The sequence below is a fragment of the Lates calcarifer genome, linkage group LG16_LG22, assembly GCF_001640805.2.
Source record: "Lates calcarifer isolate ASB-BC8 linkage group LG16_LG22, TLL_Latcal_v3, whole genome shotgun sequence".
NCBI classification, from domain to species: Eukaryota; Metazoa; Chordata; class Actinopteri; family Centropomidae; genus Lates; species Lates calcarifer.
This window is the reverse complement of record NC_066848.1, coordinates 8,939,892-8,959,776: the sequence shown is the minus strand read 5'-3', so window position 1 is coordinate 8,959,776 and position 19,885 is coordinate 8,939,892. Positions and strand designations below refer to the sequence as shown.

Genomic DNA, 19,885 nt, shown 5'->3' with positions numbered 1-19,885 from the left:
CTTTCATGATTCTTTTTTCTTTTCTGTGATCTTCAGCCAGTGACTTGGGCTTTGATCTATTTAATAAATCTAACAGTGATTAATGAAATGTCTAGCTATATGCAGGGAGATTAAGTTAATTATCTTCACCGTTACCCTGAGTGGAATATTAATCAAGAACAAAACCTGAAAATGTTGCTCCTCTTAAGAAGTTCAGCGAATGGTTGAGTCACAGAAAAAGTGGGTGAGCAATGTTTTCTCCTGGGGGTTGAATCATGCACGGACAGCAAAAACACGGCTCCAGCGAACGTGGAGCTGAAGACGGGGTTAGGGGAACAATGACACATCATGTATCATCTTACACGTCCCAGTGCTGCTCTGACTAAAGCTCTAGACAGCAGAATGATTGAGTAACAACTTACCATAAAACCACTCCCAACCAATTTCAGATCTAAATATGTTGTGTGTGCGCGCGCGCAGGCTTCACATTTGTCCCTCAGTGCACATTGACTCAACATACTATATTACTATATCCCCTCTGGATCTCTTTAAATAAGATAGATATGATGGCTCAAGCATCATGTTCACTGAATTTATCATTGTTACATTCAGATGAAATCATCCTCATGTTTTCCCAAAAGCATGAGAGGAGAAGTGGAGCATTTCACACAACCACTGCATTTTCCATTACACTGTATGTGAAGTCAGATCTTGTTCACTTTAGTACAAGCAGAGTGCAGAACAGCATTTCTTGGGATCAGTTTTCACACATTTTCAAAGTTTCTCTGTTGGATGTAAAAAAACAGAAACACCTAGTCCCATTTCTCCATCATATTTTATTCAACAATATAACTTTTGCTCTTCAGAGTACAATCAATATAAGATACATATGACAAAATATATATTTAAATAGAAGAGAAAAACATTAAGGCATTTCAATGATTAACAGTCTTGACAGCATGACTGATTAGTGTTACATTTTTTGTGTTTAGACCTCTAAGGCACTATGGCATGATCACTGCTGAAACCACACGAAAAACTATTTGGGCAAAGATGGATAACCTTCTACACTTAGAGAGTGGTGACAACATGTTGGTTTTCAATGTGGTTTTCAGTGCAGTGTGTTTACAGTGTACAGTGTTTCAGCAATAAGCCAGAGCAGACACGTGGAGTCACGAAAGGCAAAAGCAGGTAGTGAAAGATTTCTCATTCTGCCAAAAGTGTGGTGGCATTGTATTAACACTTTAATAATCCCATTTCACACATGAACCAGCTACGCGGCAAAGCACTGTAATTATCTTTATCACGCAAGCCAGCCCGGTGCCAGTGTGACTTCTTGACTGGGACCGACATTAGAAAGCCCAGCTGTTCCTCAGGAGGATCGCCGCGGCACCAACGAGCGGTCGATTGGCCAAGGTGTGTTACAAAAGCCGTCATTTCCTGTGCGTGTATTCGAGTTCAAAAATCTCTGTTATTGCCTCTGTGACCGAGGGCTGTTAGGATGGCATCAAAGAAACGCATAAACAGCTCAACCACATCCACTGAACCTGGGGCAGAGAACAAGTTCTTTCTCACTCTTTCCCTTTCTCTCCCTCTGTGTTTCACACTTTCACTTGCTTGCATGCATCAACAAAGCCAGGCACACACAAACACACACTCTCACACAAGCATCCACGCACACAAACACACATACACTTACACACACACACGTATACACACAGATTTGTTACCTAGGTATGTACATGACTTAACTTCTGTGAGTAAAGTCTACGATCATGAAGCCTGTTGTCATGCAAAGTTTAGCACTCTCTCAACTCACAGGCAAATTCCCTCCCTTTACACTTCTGAACTGTTCTGGACTTCTCTGGAAATTATTACTCATGAGTAAAACTATACAGAAACTTGCACGAATAGCGTGGCGCAGCAGTACTAACCCCTACAACATTTATCAACAAAAGCTGTGATTTACAAGTTACTTTTGTATCAAAAGATGCTCATACTTGATATTTGTCATGAACATTAATATAGAAAATATGTTTTTTTCCCCTCTCTTTCTCACAACAGAGTGCTTCACTGATGCTCAAACAAGTTATTGTAAGCAGTTCTGGTCTGAACAAAGTGATAAATGTGGGTTCAGCTGCATCAAAAATTCATCACAGTTAGGGTGTGTGTCCACTGGGCCTCTTTTCCTGAGCGCCACTGTTCTGTTCCCATTTGGGTTTTTTTGTTTGTTTGTTTGTTTGTTTAAAAGAAGCAACCAGTGGAGGTGAAAATGCTGCATACAGCATCTTTTCTTATGTCCACTTCAGGCACTTAAAGTCCAAAATGTTTCACCATTAAAGATGAAAAATGTATTGGTGATTAAGTGCTGATGTTGAACCTCCTTGAGAGAAAAAGATGCCCAGTGGTCACATTACAGCATGGACTGGTCTACCTTGAGCAAGCCTATTGAGTCTGGGACAGCCTATGTTATATGTTGTATGCATGTATTGTAAGAAAATGTACAGTATTTTATGCTGATACAGGCATCTGCTGTGCTACACTGCTATGTTTGCTGAACCAGGCTTATGTGGGCTGCTGGGAATTGCGGTGCTCAGAAAGCATAGGGCCCGACTATGATGGTGAGCCGCAGCAGTGAGCTGGAGCGGTAGTTCATGGTCAGATGGTGAGTGATCATCTCCAGGTCCACGATGTACTCCCTAGGGCCAGTCAGAGGCTTGGTTAGCACCAGCATGGCGCTCACGTTGCTGGAACGCTGCAAAAAACACAATCAGTTAACGTGTAAGCATGTGAATTCAGATTTATCACGCATTGACTGTGAACTAGTTAGCATGCTGAAATTAGCCTTTAGCTCACTGACTATGTGCAGCCTAATGCAAGCAGGGCTGTTGACGTATCTTGGAAATGACGGGACAGAGCGTAACTGTTGCTACTGCAGGTGCCATACATTGATAAAATATCAGGTTGGGTAATTGTACAAAGTGGAGTCAGGGTGATAATAACAGAGTGAAAATGTGAGTAATTTAAGGGATTTGGATTTTGAGAGTGTCATGACACCAACAGTTTAGCATTTAATTAGCTCATTATCACCTGTTACACCATCCCCCAGCCCTCCATGTGATACAAAAAGTGATTCCCATTGACTCTTACCCGCAGGAAAAACTCTCCTCCCTCATTCCCAGCTTTGATCCTGAAGGTGTTGTGTGTGTTAGCATAGATGTTGGTGGCCTGAATCTGGAAGATGTCTGCTGGCACAGTCCGGTCGGCCTGGATGCTCATGTATTTGTAGACAATTGATGGAGGGAGACCCTGGCACTCAGCCTGAGACCGGCAGATACAGCGACTGCAAACACACAACAATTATGACAATCTGTGAATCTGGCTGCACTGATGATAGTGAAACACAAGAACTGGATGATGTTTACTGACTTTTCAGAGGTTTTGGCATAAGGCGCCTCGCAGGGGTTTCTGGGATAGCAGCGGAAGCCTCCGTAATAGTTCCAGCACATTTCATCATCTTGGCAGTTATGGGTCCCCGTCTCACATTCATTTATGTCTGGTGATTGGCAGAGCGACAGAGAGAGAAAAAAAGAGTATTGAATAGTCAAAAATAGCTGGATGACAATGCTAGTATCCTCGACTTCCAAAACACACACACAAACTCTACATGCTCCATGAAACAGAGCTGTGAAAACACAGTCAAAGTTCAGGACATGTACAATCTGGGAATGGTGTTTTAGGTTTGCAGCTGCATTTCCAGCTGCTGCGAAGATGCAAGGAAACACAAGAGGGAAGCCCCTGATGCAACCTCAGACAGGCCTAACTGCAGCTCTCTCCCTGCAGCACCATGAAAATAGCCCCATCAAACGTGCCCCAAACCGCAGGGCTATTTCTGGCACAGCAACCTGGATTCATCTCCGAAAGGTCCCCCTGACACAAAAGGCCGGATTCATGGCTCCCCCTATAAAGCCTGCACCTGACCGAGGGGGAGAGGAAAAAATAACAGCTCACCCTTTGAGAGAGCGCCGGCGCTTCAAATAAATTCACTTCAAGAAACCAACATGCATATAAATTCACAGAGGTGGCTTAGCAGGGCAACACAAAGTTGCTGTGTTTGTGTTGCCTAACCTCTGCATTCTTTCCGATGATAGTGCCGGTCGAGAGTGGGTTTCATTCCCGCTTGAGAGGTAGAATAGTGGATGATAGCAGGAATGATCAAGTTTCCCTTAACAATTATCTTCAAAGAGTTGAGGAAGAGCAGGAGGGGAGGGAGAGAAGAGGGCTCGCTTGGGAACTTTGTTGTGTGTGAAAACAGAGAAGAAGGGTACGTTAGATAGATAAATAAATAAACTAAGAAGGGATTAAAAAAGATTGATAGAGGGAAAAGGGAGAGGAAAAAAAGGAGGACTGCAGTACCTTGACACAACCTGTTTCCCTGGAGCTGATATCCCTCTGGACACTCACAGGAGTAACTTCCTGGGCTGTTAATACACTGGTACTGACACATGTAGCTAGAGAAGCTGCATTCGTCAATATCTGTACAGAAAATACACAAACACACAAACATAGATATGAGGCAGTGCATGCTGAAACATGCATTTTTTTTCTGCTACTGTATATATGCTTATATGTATGTGTGTTCCTGTGTATGTATGTGTGTGTGCGTGTTTCCACCTTGGCATGAGACCATGTCTTGTGCTAGCTCGTAGCCCTGGTCACACTGGCAGAGGAAGGAGCCAATCAGGTTGTAGCAGTGGTGTTGACAGGGACTCTGCACGTCACACTCGTTCACATCTAGGACAAAAGCAGGTGTTTTGAATATATGGATATGACAAGGATCACAACTGGCTTATTTACTTGAGCCCCATTCCAGGTCAAAAGGAAGCAGTACACAAGACAATACACAAACATTCAACACAAACACACATGCACATGTTTCAGCATAGCTGGAAGCCAGTCATGGGTTTTGATGGATTTCTAAATATGTTTCAGAGATAAACAGCTCTCTATCACAGCATAACAATTTTCAATAACTCCCTTTGACTTCAGGAGGAGATTTGCTGTGTGGGTTCAGGTTGCATGGTCAGTCTCATGATAGCTCCGAGCCCTCAGGCATTCAAAGCAACAGCTTGTGCACCATTTGTTTTGTTAAAGGCATTCCTGACCTCAAAATATCTGCATCCTGAGAAAAACTGGGGAATGAGAGAAACACGGTGAGTGTCAACGCTCGACTTTGGTGAACTAAACTGGAGCTGATATCCCCTGCTGTGTATTACACCAACCCTCTTTATACCTACTTGATTATAATTTAATCTATTAAGTTATATTTGCTTTTACAGTTACTTTTATTCATGCATTTTATTATGTGCATTTGGTAATGCTCTTTTGGTTACTTTTATCATATTTTATCGTGTACTGTATACATTTAATTCCCCTTTGGTTTGGTGTGTGGTATTGTGAAATATAAATAAGGTAATTGTGATTACTATTATACACATTTGTCATTTGCATTGAGCATTCAAGTAGCAACAGGTACCCAAATCTATTAAAAATCAGCTTGGCAATGGGGCAGATTAGGAGGGATATCCACTCCCACACAAAATGTCTGACAGGCTGCCTCTGAATAACAAAGCACTGAAGCAAAAATGTTTTTATAATTCAGTGTTGTGCACACAAACACACACTCACACATGAGTACACATGGCTTTTCAGTGACTTACCAACACAGCTGTGGTTGTTGCTGGCCAACTTGTGTCCTGCATTGCACTCACAGTAGTATGAGCCCTGGGTGTTCACACATCTGTGCATGCAGTAGTGGGTCAAGGCACACTCGTCTCTGTCTGCCGGAAAAACGCACACACATGCACAGGGGAGTCATTAAGATACAGGCAGGAAGAGGCATCAAAAAAAAGCAACTCTTTAAAGCAGCTGATAAAAGACCTTTTCAGAGGGAGTGCATTTTGCGTCCGTGAATGACTCACCCACACAGTGGTCTCCGTTCCTCTGGTAGCCCTGAGGACACTGGCAGGTGTAGGAGCCTCTGGTGTTGTAGCATGTCTGGTCAGGGCCGCAAGTGTGTCTACCTGTCGCGCATTCATCTATGTCTGCAATAAACACACACACACACACAAAAACACTCAGACACTGAGGGGAAGCTACACGGACTTAATGTCTACTGTATGTAGGAACATATGGCAGACAAAGCAAAGAAACATGTCCAGACTATACACACTCTGTGATCTATGATGTGTGAACTGTTTTCCACAGACAGAAAAATCTGTGATCACTGACACCATCACATCACACACGTGGGCATAAACACACATGTTCACAAAGAGAGCAGGCGATTAAATACAGAGGGCTTTTATTCAGCAGCTCCGGGTGAAGGGGAAAACACAGATCATATCTTCTACTAACAGGACAGCTTTTTGAAGGGGGAAGTTTGTGCGTGTGTGTGCGTGTGTGTGTGTGTGTGTGTGTGTGTGTATCAAAGAGGATAAGTCATGTGCTCTCTACCGTAACGCCTTGCTCTCTCAACAGACATCCATCAAGCCATGAGCACACAGATCCAAATGCATTCGCTTTCTATGTCTCACCCCATCATTAATTAGTTAAAGTTATATAACACGATACAGAGCAGTTTGATGTTAGCACAAGAAGCTTAAAAACACAAAGCTCCTGCCAGAAAGATGCTATATTTCCCAAATTAGTTCAAACCATTTTTACTGCAGTGTCAAATATCCATACTTTATACTTTTTTCCTCCTTATTAGTTAAGTTTTCAGCCAAAATTTGAATGTTCCAGCTTGGACTAAACTACATAACACATCAGTGGAAAGATTCTCCTATTATGTTGATCCTACAAACAGGTTCTCAATTTTGGTTTGTTTGGAGCCACAGCCTTTTAAAAAGGCTTTTCTCACTATTACTCCCCTCACCAGCTTTTTTCCAAACTTCTGTCTCCCACATGCACACACACATACTCACTACAAATACACCCATGCTGTATACTCTCATCCCTGTGGGCCCACCAGCAGTCCTCTTGGGTGGTCTGACACAACCCATCATATGCAGACAGCCAGTGGGCATCAGTTTAAGAGCATGACAGACAGTTATCCTCAATACCACACGCACACACAGAGGAAAGGAGGGGGTACTGTTACTGCATTGTGATTTGACACGTGCGCAGCCTAACAATAACCAGAAGAACCTGACTGGAAAAAGGCTGGAAAACATAATGTTGCATTCTGTCCTCCCTTGCTGAGTGTTGCTGAGTTGTCAGACATGCTGCAGGGTTTAGATGCAATGCACACATGTAAAATTGCTAAATAGAACCATGAAAATGAGTACAGGAAAGCCCGCCTTGCTGCTGCACAGATATTTTTAACTGATATTCCCCTGAAAATGTTTCATGTGATGTGGTCTCAGCTGGAAAGGATCATGCCCTTCTCTGAGTGCCTAAAATGCCAATCCCACAGCCTCCACCATCCAGTGGGACTGATGCCGGTGAGAAATTGGCTTGATCTGCTGTGGAAGAGCCCATGAAACAAAAGGTGGACAGAAAGTGAGTTGTCCTCAAACCTTAAAGGAAAGAAAGGGAAGAGGGCTACACTGTGCTCAACTCTACAAGGGCACGGTGATAAGATAAACTCAGTACATTAGGGACAAAACCAGGGCTTATCTAAAGGTGCACCTGAGAGACAACAGGTGCGAATCGCATAGAGGGAGGAATGCCCAGTCAAGGCTTGTTGCTCACTGACCCGCTTTGTAAAGGACAAAGATAAAAGCAGTGTTGTTCAAGAGGATCTATGCTGTGATGTGGCTTGAAAGGCATGTGGGAAAGTGCATCCACAACCAGCACCAAGTGTCAGTGAGAAACCAAACGCTTGGGATTGGAGCAGTATCACATTGTGGGATACTGACCCACTTGCAATAGCCCAAAGGCTTCATGACATGGCTGTTAAAAAAAAGCCCTGGTGCATTAGAGGGATTCTGTAATGGTGGCTCTGGAGCATCCAGATTCAGCCTCTTAGTTGGATATAGATGACAGATTTCCTTCCTGTGGAGTGTATTTGCATGATTGGTACATATCTGAGTAGGTTTATCAGGTTGCATCTGTCTGGGTGACAATACAAATACTGTATATGAAATACTGTATATGAAATCCTATATATATACAATACCAACAAAATATTTGAATGACTCTAATAGTTCGACAACAGAAAACAACAGCCAGAAGCTGGGATCAAGCCCTCGTGAATCACAACCACACCTACTTCCTGGAGGTATTTGGTGATTCATTGAGACTGGAAATGCCCTGCCTTCTGGCAGTAGATTCAGACAGCACAAGTCTGGGACTCCTGATAAAATAAAGACATGTGTGTTGATGCTGTCAAAGCCCCAAGAAACAGACAACAAAACTACAATGCCAGTAAATTGTTATGGTTTAGTGACAGAAACCTTTATTTGCCACTGTTTACAATGTTTACCACCTTGGTTTAGCATGTTAGCATGTCAACATTTGCTAATTAGCACTATATACAAGCTGATGTGAATGTCACTTGGTCTACAAACCAAAATGGTGGCTGGACACTTTTAAGTTTTAACCTAACAGTGGCAATAAAATGTCTGGGGATTGTCAAAATTATAACAGATCATCCTGATGGAGACAGGAGGGTCACAGTAGACAATCCACTGGTTTAAACTTTTATGTTTTTGGGCAGGATTAGTGCCAGCTCAGACAGGCAGAAGTCTGACTGATTGCACTTGGCACACCTGACTTTGTTCAGACTGAATTCAGGACAAAATCTGAGCCAAAGGTGCCCCGCATATGGTTTCAAGACTTGGGCTACGAATCAGCTCCTTATAGCGGCATTCGCTCTCTTTTTAGGGCCATCGTTGCCAACTAGATTTAAATCAGGTGGACTTGGAATGATTTTGAATTACCTGGCATGAGTTCGACAACATTCATGCCACTGTTGGGCAGAGTGCTCTTGGCTACATGACTATGTGTATACAAAGCGTCACTGGTGCGGGGAAGACATCCGTGGCTGGACCCTAAGACGTAGACACAATGAATTGTTAGAGAAAGAAGTAACTACACATGACTGTAAATTGTTTAAATGTGGTAATGCTTCCCAAGAAGTTGTGTGTACAGAAAAGTCCGAGTCATTCTCACTCCCTTCAAGAACGCTTGGAGAGCTCTAAATAAAAGCACATGTGCTGAAAGCAATCCAAAGGTTCATTCACAGGAATATCTTGTGGTAACTGCTACTTTGTCACTAAACCTTTAAGAAGCTGCCAGTTTCACAAAGGTGTGTGTGTGTGTGTGGGTTGGGAGGGCATTCCACGCTAGCTGGCTCTTAGGTCCCATAAAGTCTCCACAGCTTTCCACATGCAGTACAGTCCATATAGTTTACACAGGAAAACAGATTTTACTGCAACAAGCCATCAAATGTGATGATGTGTTGCATGTGGGGAGAAGTGACTCTGCTCTCTGAGGTCAGCTTTTTTATTTTTTTCCCCCCCAAAATTTATTTAACACAACGTTTCTTCTAAGCATGAGCTTGCTGAAACATCACAGGGAAAGATAAGCCTGTCCAGCAAAAGAGTGTAAGATGTGGGGAAGGGAAGAATGAGGAGAAAGGGTGGAGGCTTTTTTTTAAACAAAAAAGGGCTTTTTAAGATTTGAAGTTAGATTTACAGCCGTGTGTGCATATGTGATGTCAGAGTTAAAAACTCCTTGCCTTTCAGGGAGATTAATTCTAAATGCCTTGCGGGAGCTGGGGGAGTAACGGGGATGGCGGCAGCTCAAAGAATGTGAGTGTGTGTGTGTGTGTGTGTGTGTGTGTGTGTGTGTATGGATGAGTGGGTGTGTGTGCATCAGAGGTCCTGTTTGAGGTGCTCGAACATTAAATGGCCTTTTTTTTGTTTGCATAGCTCATGTTTTTACAGAATGGAGTAGTACAGTTGCATGTTTGATGTGCGTGCATGTGGATGAAAAAAAAAAAAAAAAAAACATGTTTGTCCAAAACGGGGACTAAAAATTGTTTGGCCTGAATTCAGAACAATGTGTTATTTGCTCCAGATTTATACCGACATGATAGGGCTTGTTGTAATTATCACTTGAGAGCATTTAGTCTTGTTTTCACTGAACCACTGCAATGGAAAGCAGGAGCTGTTCCAAAGAACAGTTGGAGCCATCCTGCTGTTGGACAGCATCTCTGTTTCCCTCTGATTATTGGATAATTCAATCTTTGGGAAAGCAGGGGGCAAGATGTGCAATGTTAATAGCCCATAAAATTTCACAACGTCAAATTTATCAGCATGTCATACACCAGCCCCTGAGCGTTTGGTTTTGCTTAACCTCAAACACCTTAATATAACCCCTCCTGGCAAACACTGCACTGCATGTTGTTTCATTTGTGTATAATTCTCTCTGCAATGCAGTGTGAAATGCAGCTATCACTGGCTTGAACACGACCTCAGGACAAAATGGGAGTGGTAGTGTTTCCCTTTCAATGCAAGTCCAAACAAAAAAGCAGATAAGAAATCAAAGAATTCAAGACACTCGAACTTTATATTCCGTGTATTTCCATCCGTATTAGGGCATGAAATATTTCCATGCTCTGGCTATTCGCACCACTCCCAAGATTCCCCCTCTCATCGCTCTCATTGTTCAGGAGGAACAGGAGTTTTAGTCATGCTGACACTTACTAACTGATTTGTGAGTTTGTTCCACACGCTTCTAAAGGTCGGGCAGAGTCTTGACGTTCTTGAAAATCCGTCCAGTGTGCCAGCTACATTCCCGACTGATAATAATCCTTCCTGTTACTCTGAAGATATCTAGAAAAAAGAAGTGCAGAGCCACTCTTCCGCTATTCACTGTGAAGATCGATCACTCTGCCCGCCTGACGTGTCAATAGTGAGGCTGTAGCCATTTACGGCCTTCATAGAAAATCTTTGGTCTGGAAGGAATGAAACCTGTAAACACGGACGGTGAAGATATGGTCAACATATCACTGCAATAACAAGAATCGAGAGAAGGAGAAATAGTGTGAGAAACATGGAACCTGCGATTGCATGTGAGTGTCACCCAGCTGAGTGCAATAGTGATTTATAGCAGCCCTGTGTCCCTTTCCATCATGAGGTAAACGGAAAGACCAACACATGTAAGCACATCAGAGGAGGAAGCAGCTGGCCGTTGGACAGGCACCGACCTCTGGGAGAATAATAACAACAACATTAAGCACTTACACTGAGGAGGCACGACAAAGCTGCCCCCACCCTCACTGGCTTCTCTCTGCCATCGTTGATGTGATGGCAGAGGGGAGCCAGCAGCAAACCACAAGTAGTAACAGAAATTGTACAGCAACACTGCACAGGCCAAAAGAGGTGCTGCCTGCAGGATGGGCTAAAAGATGCTGTAGTACTATCTGACAGTGTTGATGTCCACTAAAACACATGAGGGCTCGAAGCCATTCTTTCAAATTTATTTAAAGATTCCTGATTTAATGTATTTTTTATTTTTATTTTAATGGATTTTTTTTTTAGGATGTTATTGCTGAAATTCAATTCAATTCCAAATGTAGTTGTTTTACTCTTTATTTCTAAAATCAAGAGATTAAAAACAAACACAGAGACACTGATGCCGCAGAGACACTGATGTCAAAATACATCCAGTAATTAAAAGAGCATTAAAGAATTTGATTCCTCTTTATCAGCAACTGAGGAGTTACGACATCCACAGTTCTGGCACCATTTACAAATGGAGAGTGGGAAGTTTGAAAGCCAGAAATCTCAGCAATGTTGATTCATAGGACTGACTTAAAAACACGACCAGTACTGGATGTTTCAGGCGGATACAGAAATCAGTGACTTGTTTAAAAATCTGGTAATAATAGTAATTTATCGGGCTATTACTTTTTTAGTCTTTAAACATAAACACAAAACATAACCAAACATGTTTTACAAAGAATACCTAAATTTAGCTGTTGTTATGCAGATAATAAACAAGATATTTTACAAATAAAAAAATTAACTTCTCAGTGCCCTCTAGTGGACAAAATATGTAAAGGCAATCCTTTTTTGTGAACTAGTAGGTACAAGTGATCATTATAATGAATTATAATGATATATATTAAGCACTTAAGCACTGTGCCAAACTACACTGAACGTCAGCATGCTAACATGCTCACAATGCAGATGTAAATCAGGTATAAGGTTTATCATGTTCTTCCTCTTTGTTCAGCATGTTAGCGTGGTAACATTTGTTGATAAACGCTAAACACAGAGTACCATAGAGTCCTACAGAGTATAGTAACTGAGGCTGTTGGAAGTGTCCATAGTTTTTCAGAGCAAAAATATATTGAAAAAAGTTCATGTGAAAAGTCAGAGGTTTGCTTGAGTTATTACAATTCATCCTTAGGGGGACATGAATGTCAAAAATTTCATGGCGATTCATCCAAGTATTTGATTTCAACAACAAACTGCTGTTGAGATATTTCAATCTGGACCAGACCGACCAACACTGACATCCCTAGACAGCTACAATTCAAAAGGCTCAAACATGCAACACTACTTGTTACAGCTGAAGCTGCAGTGTAACAGGTGCAATGAGCTGGACAGTAAAATCACAGGGCAACAGGACAATCACACAGTGAAGACACACTGATGCAGGACAGTGCAAATCATCAGTCTGAGAACAGGTGGAAGAAAAGAGCTTAGCTGGTAATAGGAGGGTTCAGCGGGCACAAAGGTGTGCCTCAGGTGTCTTTCTGTTCAAGTAACCCTAAACAAAGTGGGTCAGTTTTCATCAAGCAGAAGCTCTCTGTTTGATCCCACTTCCTCCTGTCGAGCAATAAAATCACTGCTGAATGTTTTATTTTAACATCCTGTATTATCTATATTGTGTTCACCTCAGCACTGGAGTCTGCAGCACAGATTTTCCAAGCCTGTGTTCCTTATCTTTGATGAATGTTTGGGGGAAACAAACATGAACACGATAACATCTGAAGGAATTTCCTGAAAAACTGTTTTCTCTGTCTGTGTATCCTCTTTTTAGATTATGTGTGGATCAACAAAAAAACTGGTCTCTGGGGCATGTTTCTCCAAATGCAAATGTCAGGATGAGACAACAGCAAGTGGAGCTGCAGAGATTAAACTGTAAAGGTCAAATCATGAAGCCTGCTGGCAGTGTCATGTTGTGCTTTGCAACCACAGGGCTCTCTCCGTTCATTCTAGCTCTGCATTCCTGCTCCTCACAGATCGATCCGATGCTTATCTGTCAAGGTGGTGAGTAATTCCTACCATCACAAAAGATGGGAGCAAACGGAAAAAACAACCACCGCTGACATTCCAGAGATATTCCTCCCAAGTGCATTGCATCTGCATGGAAAAATGTTATTGCATGTGCTCGGCCTTGTTCGGAAAAGTACACAAGTTCTCTTGTCACAGAGGGCTTAACGGGCCTTAATAGAACATACTTAGGAAAGATTTCCAGCCACTGCAGGTGAAGAGTGTCCAGACGTAGCTGAAATTAGTCAGGCATGTAGGTGGTAATGTGGCCTACATGACCTCAGGAAACCAGACAGGTAAACAGGAGTGGCATGCCCTTTCATGTCCCATACTGCAGCGCATAAGTGTCTAATTTAGAGATGAAAAATAAATAGGCAGAAGCTAAAGTATGTAAACTCAAGACTTGTGAGGAGAATAACAGAACCCACAAAGTGTAAAACATGATATTCATCACTCTCTTTGACCAACATTATATGCCTGAAGCCACGGAAAGTACAGTCAAGTTAGTATTTCTAAAACATAAGGGTGTACTCTAAGAAAGTGCCCAACTGTAAATGAAAATCATAAAATCACTGCTCTCCACTTTTCAGCGGATTTAATGACTGATTCGACTTGGCTTGATGGACAACCTTCATTTCTAAGAGGAAGTTATCTCACCCCCGTTGAAAATAAGAGTGAATATGCGTACACAAGAGCACAACAAGCCACTTGTAGGCATCACACTGCACTAAACACAGCGAGTATGTGTGTGTATGTTTGGAGGGTGGGTGGGTGGGTTGAATGGTTGGGGATGGGGGGGTCATGGAAATGCAGGGCATCATTAAGCTGTCACACTTACAGTTAAGGTCCGTAGTTTTCTCTGTGTGGCCGGAGTAGGGAGTAGGGAGCCAGCTTCCCCTGTGTGTCACTACAACAACACACACTTAGGCTCGGGTTCATACTCGGGGCCAAAGGCTTTATTTCAAATTTGCAATAGTTATCCACATGGGAAGAAATATTAAAGCTACGTTTAAAGTGTTAAAAGGAAAAACACTATTATGTAATTTGTGGTTTGTTTCACTTTTAATCAGCATAAAGAGTAGTGCACTTAAGAGAAGCTACTTTGTTTTAGAGACCTTTTTTTAACAATTTAAGTTGTGCTTTGGAAAATTGGCTTCAGTTTTTTGCAGAGCATTTAGCTGATCTCTCTACTATTACTGCCACACACTCAGCAGTAAATCACCAGAGCAACTCAGCAGCAGAACAACCCATGACGTTGGTACAACCTGGCTTGGTCAGTGCTCCGGCACTTCTGTGGTTATTTAGTCAGTGTCAGCCTTTCATCCTCCCCTTTGCCCTACCTGACTCGGCACCCTAGGTTTTCCTCCACAGAGTGGTGAGTTAGCAGGGAAGGAGGCCTGATGTAAGCGCTATTTGATATGCTGAGGTTTCCCCCCCCCCCATTGTAAGCTAATGGGAATTCCTTCGCTAGCAAGATACGTAGCTGTGCAAAACAGCCACTGTGGAACAAAGAAAGAAAAGAAACGACAATTCGGCGTCCAAGAACAATTGGCACATTGTAGCAAGTTAAAGGTAATGACAGAGAAACCAGAGACAGATGTAAACAAAGATTATATCGCTCCACCAGCAGAAATATACACCCACATAACGGCACGAGATGCCTTCCAGTTAAAGCTCCGCTCATTTCAAAGCAATAACACTGACAGCAACAGCCTATCTTTGTTTAGCCCATGCACTGGAACAGCACGCCAGTGAATGACTAAGTATTATGGCCATGCCAGCTCGCTTATGTGGTTACTTTAGCTGATACACTGCCATGTTTTACACTCTAATAAAACCTAATTGGGTTCCAATTCAGAGAAACTCATAAAGCACCTCACACATATCTTTGCCCCAGGTGTAAAATCAAATTTGTTACTTTCAGTGGAGTTGTGTGACCGCAAGCCTCACCACACAGCCACTCACCACGTGCCTCTGCCTATGGCAAGAGGAGCTCCTAACCACTGAACACATGAACTGTATGGTAATGCTCTTTTGGCTTACATTACATTTATAGAGCTAACTCTGTTTATCCACATTTACTCCACCCCCCCGCCCTGGAGTGAATGTTTCAGAGAGTCTGTCCCTCAGGTGCAGCTATGAACATCTGGGCACCATTGTATGGGTGTGTGTGTGCTAGTGAGACAAAGAATGAATCCTCAAACCACACCCCATTTGAGAAGATCAAAGAGCCTCGCTCAAACACAGGATCACACCCACATAATATTGCGCAGCTACCAAAATCACAAGCCAGTCAAGGCCTGGGGAATATGCACTGTAGGGTCTAAAGGCTATATGTGATTTTCCCCCCCGAAGCAGAGGACCTCAAAACCTCAATTTTTTTTAGATTTTTGGATGACGGGGAACTCCGGCCAAAAACATCACGCTGCGAGCTACCAAAGAGTTTAGAAAACATGACATCACAGAGAGAAAAAGCGAGAAGCTTGCAACACATCTGGCAGCTACGCATGGTTTAGCCGTTGATGACTGTCAGACAGATGGATGAACAGTTCACCTTTGGAGCTCTGTTTATTGAGGCTCCCAAAGTCATTAGCGGGTAATTATCAAATACCTACGTAGCTCTGCAAGAGACACATTCAGACACATTCTTCCAGGCAGCAGCACTGCATCTGCCCAAGTGCAAAAAAAAGCATACTACTAATATTCAGGAGATTGAAAACACTTCTCACTATCAGCATTTAACTCTCTGCCAGTACGCTGCTGTGTACAGTGGAATTCCAATGTGCAACCACATTTTCAGGGTGTAATCTGTTTTGTGTGAAGGCCAAAAGTGATATTTTGTAAGATTTTAAAATCTAACTTTTATGGAGAGAGTGTGGCCACCGTCCGTTTTGCACTTGTAGAGAATATTTTGTGGTCACATCTCTGCCCCTGCTGATAGAGTCCAATTTCTCTCCTGGGGAGCTTGTCAACACCACTTGCGGAGATAAGAGGAACTGTATCCATGTGTTGGTGTAGTAAAGAAAGCAGTAAAGAAAAATGAAGGGCTAGTTTTTCAAGGTACTTTGATGGTAAAAAAAAAAAATGGTTGTGGGTGTGGGGGGGATTGGGTGGGTGAGGGATAGGGGTGGTGATCTCACCTCTGCAGAGGTTCTGTTCATCTGCGGTGAATCCAGGTGTGCAGCGAATAGTCCGGGTGGGCCCGGGGACTCTTGGGCCACCAGGCAACACCTGTGGTGGCTGGTGCTGGCTCGGCTGGAGGGGGGGGACGGGGGGGACCGGAGGGACGGGCTCCGGCAGTTGCACCTGCTCGCCCTCCTTGCTGATGTAGATGACGGCACTCTTGGGGAGGCAGAGGTACCCACCAAAGTGGTTGATACACTGCATCCCTCCTTTGCAGGCATCGTCCAGCAAGGCACACTCATCGATATCTGATGCAGGGAAAAGAGTGTGATAGAAAGAGAGAAAGAAAGACTTTAGATGTGGCATTTTTCTGTACTTCTGCATTATTTGAACATCTTATATTAAGACAAGATGAAAATAGATGAAATATAAAGACTCATTAAGCATGAAAAGCTGTAATAACCAATGCCATTTCTCACCTCTGCACTGCTCTCTGACTCTGTCATACTCATACCCTTCTGTGCACTGTGAAGGACAGATAATGACTCAACCATGAAATGATACATTTTAATGTCCTCAGGTGTAACAATATATCATAAGTAAAACATGAAACCTGAGTTCTCCATCAGCAAATGAAAGACCACAGCATCTCAAACATGACAGGTTGTAATAAACCCACAAAGACAAAACACAATCAGGTTCGTTTTTTTTTTTTTTTTAAATTGCTGACTTACTGTGTAGGAGACGGGCTCCTCAGCCTCCTGAGAGAGAACATGCGTGAAAACCGCACAAAGACACACACAGATCCCCAGCATGTCGGCCAAATGTCGTCGGAGGAACACTGTAACGAAATGCAGAAGAACCAACTGGCTAGAGCGTGCGGGACCTTTTCTCTCTCTCTCTCTGTCTCTCTCTCTTTTTTTTTTTTTTTTTTTTTTTTTTTTTTTTTGCTTGACAAGCCTACAAGTTTTAATACCAGTTATTACATCACTGATGGCATTGCTTAACGAGTCCCAACGTCTCCCGCTGCTGGCGTGATGTTTACGTTGGCACCGCTCCAGCTAAATCTGCGACTTCAACTAAATGAAGTGTTTTTCTGCTGTTTTTCTCCAAAAGGATTAGTGCGTAATACGCGTAAAGATCGTGCGTAAACATGCCCGTGTGTTGTCAGTCGGTGTCAGGAAAATGAACAAGTTAATCAGCCGTGCAGAGGTCGCGTTGATTAAAATTCTTTGTATTTGCACAACACGCGTCCAACTTAACAAGCGGCCCAATCAAAATACAATGCGCGTTCTCTTCGATTCTGTCCGGTTACAAGAGACTGACACTTGTTACCGGACGATTCCCTGAAACAAGCGAGCTACATCTGAAACAAGTGCTACTGCAGATTTTTCCTCCCCTCACTTGTTTCAGCAGTCACACTACTTGAACAGCTCTTCTGTGTGTATTGTTTTCACTGTTATCTGATCGCAGCACGGTGTATGCAGTAGCTTTATCATCCCCGCGGTCTCTTGGCGACTTACCTGCGATTACCTGCAGATCTCCCAACTCTCCTGGCGTGCTGAAGAGAAAAAACGGTCCCCGGTCTATGTTTTATCTTCTGGTTGCGAATTCTGAGTTGCGTTTACGCGAAGCAGGCTGGTCTTTATCCTCCTTGCAAACGGTGCCGTGGATGTTGGGTGGTTGTCGGAGCGCAGGCAGCACTTGTGATGAACATGCGGTTCGTACAGTATGACATGCTTGGGGGGGGGGGGGGGGGGGGGAGATGTACCGGAGCAGGTTGAGCTCCGGGTTTTTCTCTCACCGGGGTGCAGTGAGCGATCAACAGACCACAGTGGCTCCCTCTATAGACTGATGGATAGTGATTTTAAAAAAAGGATCATCATCAGAAAAAAATATCAACGAATTTCATCATCAATCATCTGAACTAACTGACACACTTAAGATTAGCACTGTATTCCTGCTTTGGTCTCACATGCAATGAACCCTGAACCAAGAATTTATTGATGTAATAACAGACATTATAGATTATTCAGTTAAGCTTTAATAAAACCTTTGTTCTTATTGTGCCACAGTGTTCTTTTCTTTTAACACTCCCATAAGGACTTTGGTGTGATATTATCATTATTTTTGAGTGATTTCAACTGTTTTCTGGGCAGAAATCTGGAGGTTACTCCCTTTAATTTTTACAGGTCTACATCATTTCTACATACTATAGGCCTATTTCTACCCAATATGCCTCTATAACGTTTGGGGTCACAACTTGCAGACCCCAGCAGACTGTGAGAGGCTGTTTGTGTACATTATGTTATGTGTGTGCAGCAGGTGGTAAAATCAAATCATGTGTTGAAGACCTCTGTCAGCAACCACTACATTAGTCTCTAATACATTTCATGGTGTTTACAAGATGCCTGCGCTTCAGGAACATCTGCTGGAATTGGCATGGCTTCCTGGATTTCCCATGGGTGAAGAGACAGCAAGAGATTGTATTTATGTGTGTGTGTGTGTGTACTCATGCACATGTGCCAACAGCTTGCTGATATGAGTGGATAGAGATGGACTTGGCACCACCTCCTTTAACGCTGACCTTCTGACTTCTCCTCACAGGGTGTGGATTGCAGATAGATTCTGCACAGTGCCATATCCTGTAGGTGCAGAGTCGAACTCAAACTTTTCTTGGCAAAAAGAAGATTCTTCTCTTCCAAGACTCATATCCAGTGTTTAATCATTAATGTCAGTATTTAACGTGTAATCAGCATGAGTTTACCAGGTTAAACGCATTAAAACCAGGAATTTAAGGGCTGAGTTTTGTTCCTGCATTGTAGTGATATTAGTGTCTGCTCACATGATAACTCAATGAAACAATATTGAATATGGCATAGGAATACACTATAGAATTGTACAAGTATGGTTGATCCACAAAATAAGTGTGCAAAAGGTTTGACTTTTCACTAAAAGTTTATTTGACTTGGCAGCCCACTCAACAGATGAATAAAAAAGGCAGAGACATTTAGATAACAAACTTGATTAATCAAAGGCGTTTTGAGAGATTAATAGAAGAATTTATCCAAGACTAATGAAAGAGAGGATGAGAGAATATTCCCCTTGGTCCTATTCCTCACTGGAACCAAATGAGACAGTTGTGCCTGCAAATCACAGCAAGGCTGAGGTGGGTGTGTCCCCCTGGGTGCATCTCTAGGTGTGAGAAAGTCTCTGCAGCAATGTTAATGAAGTCAAAGCAGATGATCCTTCTCACACTGATATTACAAAAGCACTGGTCCTACTGATGCAGTACATTTGGACATCTGTGCAAAAATGCATTTAAACAAAGTTTGTGCAGAAAAGCAAGAAAAACACACACAACATATGACCTCAAATGACCCAGGCGTCCCATTTGAACATAAGTGAACAAGGTGGGAACATAATAAACAAGATAGCATGAACATAACATTTAAATGTCAGAGTGATAGATTGGACCTTAGCTTAAC

The 19,885-nt window shown here is 42.7% G+C and overlaps 1 protein-coding gene across 1 annotated transcript; it reads right to left on the bottom strand.

Annotated features, from left to right (window-relative positions):
• Positions 1-795: 795 nt before the first annotated feature.
• Positions 796-18,146, bottom strand: efemp1 (EGF containing fibulin extracellular matrix protein 1). Its single transcript, XM_018671892.2, has 11 exons — positions 17,921-18,146; positions 17,132-17,238; positions 16,877-16,922; positions 16,415-16,705; positions 5,961-6,083; positions 5,700-5,819; positions 4,654-4,773; positions 4,396-4,515; positions 3,409-3,535; positions 3,130-3,322; positions 796-2,734 (listed from the first exon to the last, which is right to left on the bottom strand). Exons 2-11 carry the CDS (start codon positions 17,210-17,212, stop codon positions 2,573-2,575), a joined length of 1,383 nt encoding a protein of 460 aa, XP_018527408.1. The 5' UTR covers positions 17,213-17,238; positions 17,921-18,146; the 3' UTR covers positions 796-2,572.
• Between the last annotated feature and the right edge of the window lie 1,739 nt (positions 18,147-19,885).

Excerpts from the sequence above, each read along its gene's own strand:
- efemp1 (XM_018671892.2), bottom strand. The coding sequence starts at position 17,212 with ATGCTGGGGATCTGTGTGTGTCTTTGTGCGGTTTTCACGCATGTTCTC. Across the intron at positions 16,923-17,131 it reads AGGAGCCCGTCTCCTACACA|TGCACAGAAGGGTATGAGTA; the intron begins GTAAGTCAGCAA and ends TGTCCTTCACAG. Across the intron at positions 2,735-3,129 it reads GAGGAGAGTTTTTCCTGCGG|CGTTCCAGCAACGTGAGCGC; the intron begins GTAAGAGTCAAT and ends TGTTTTTTGCAG.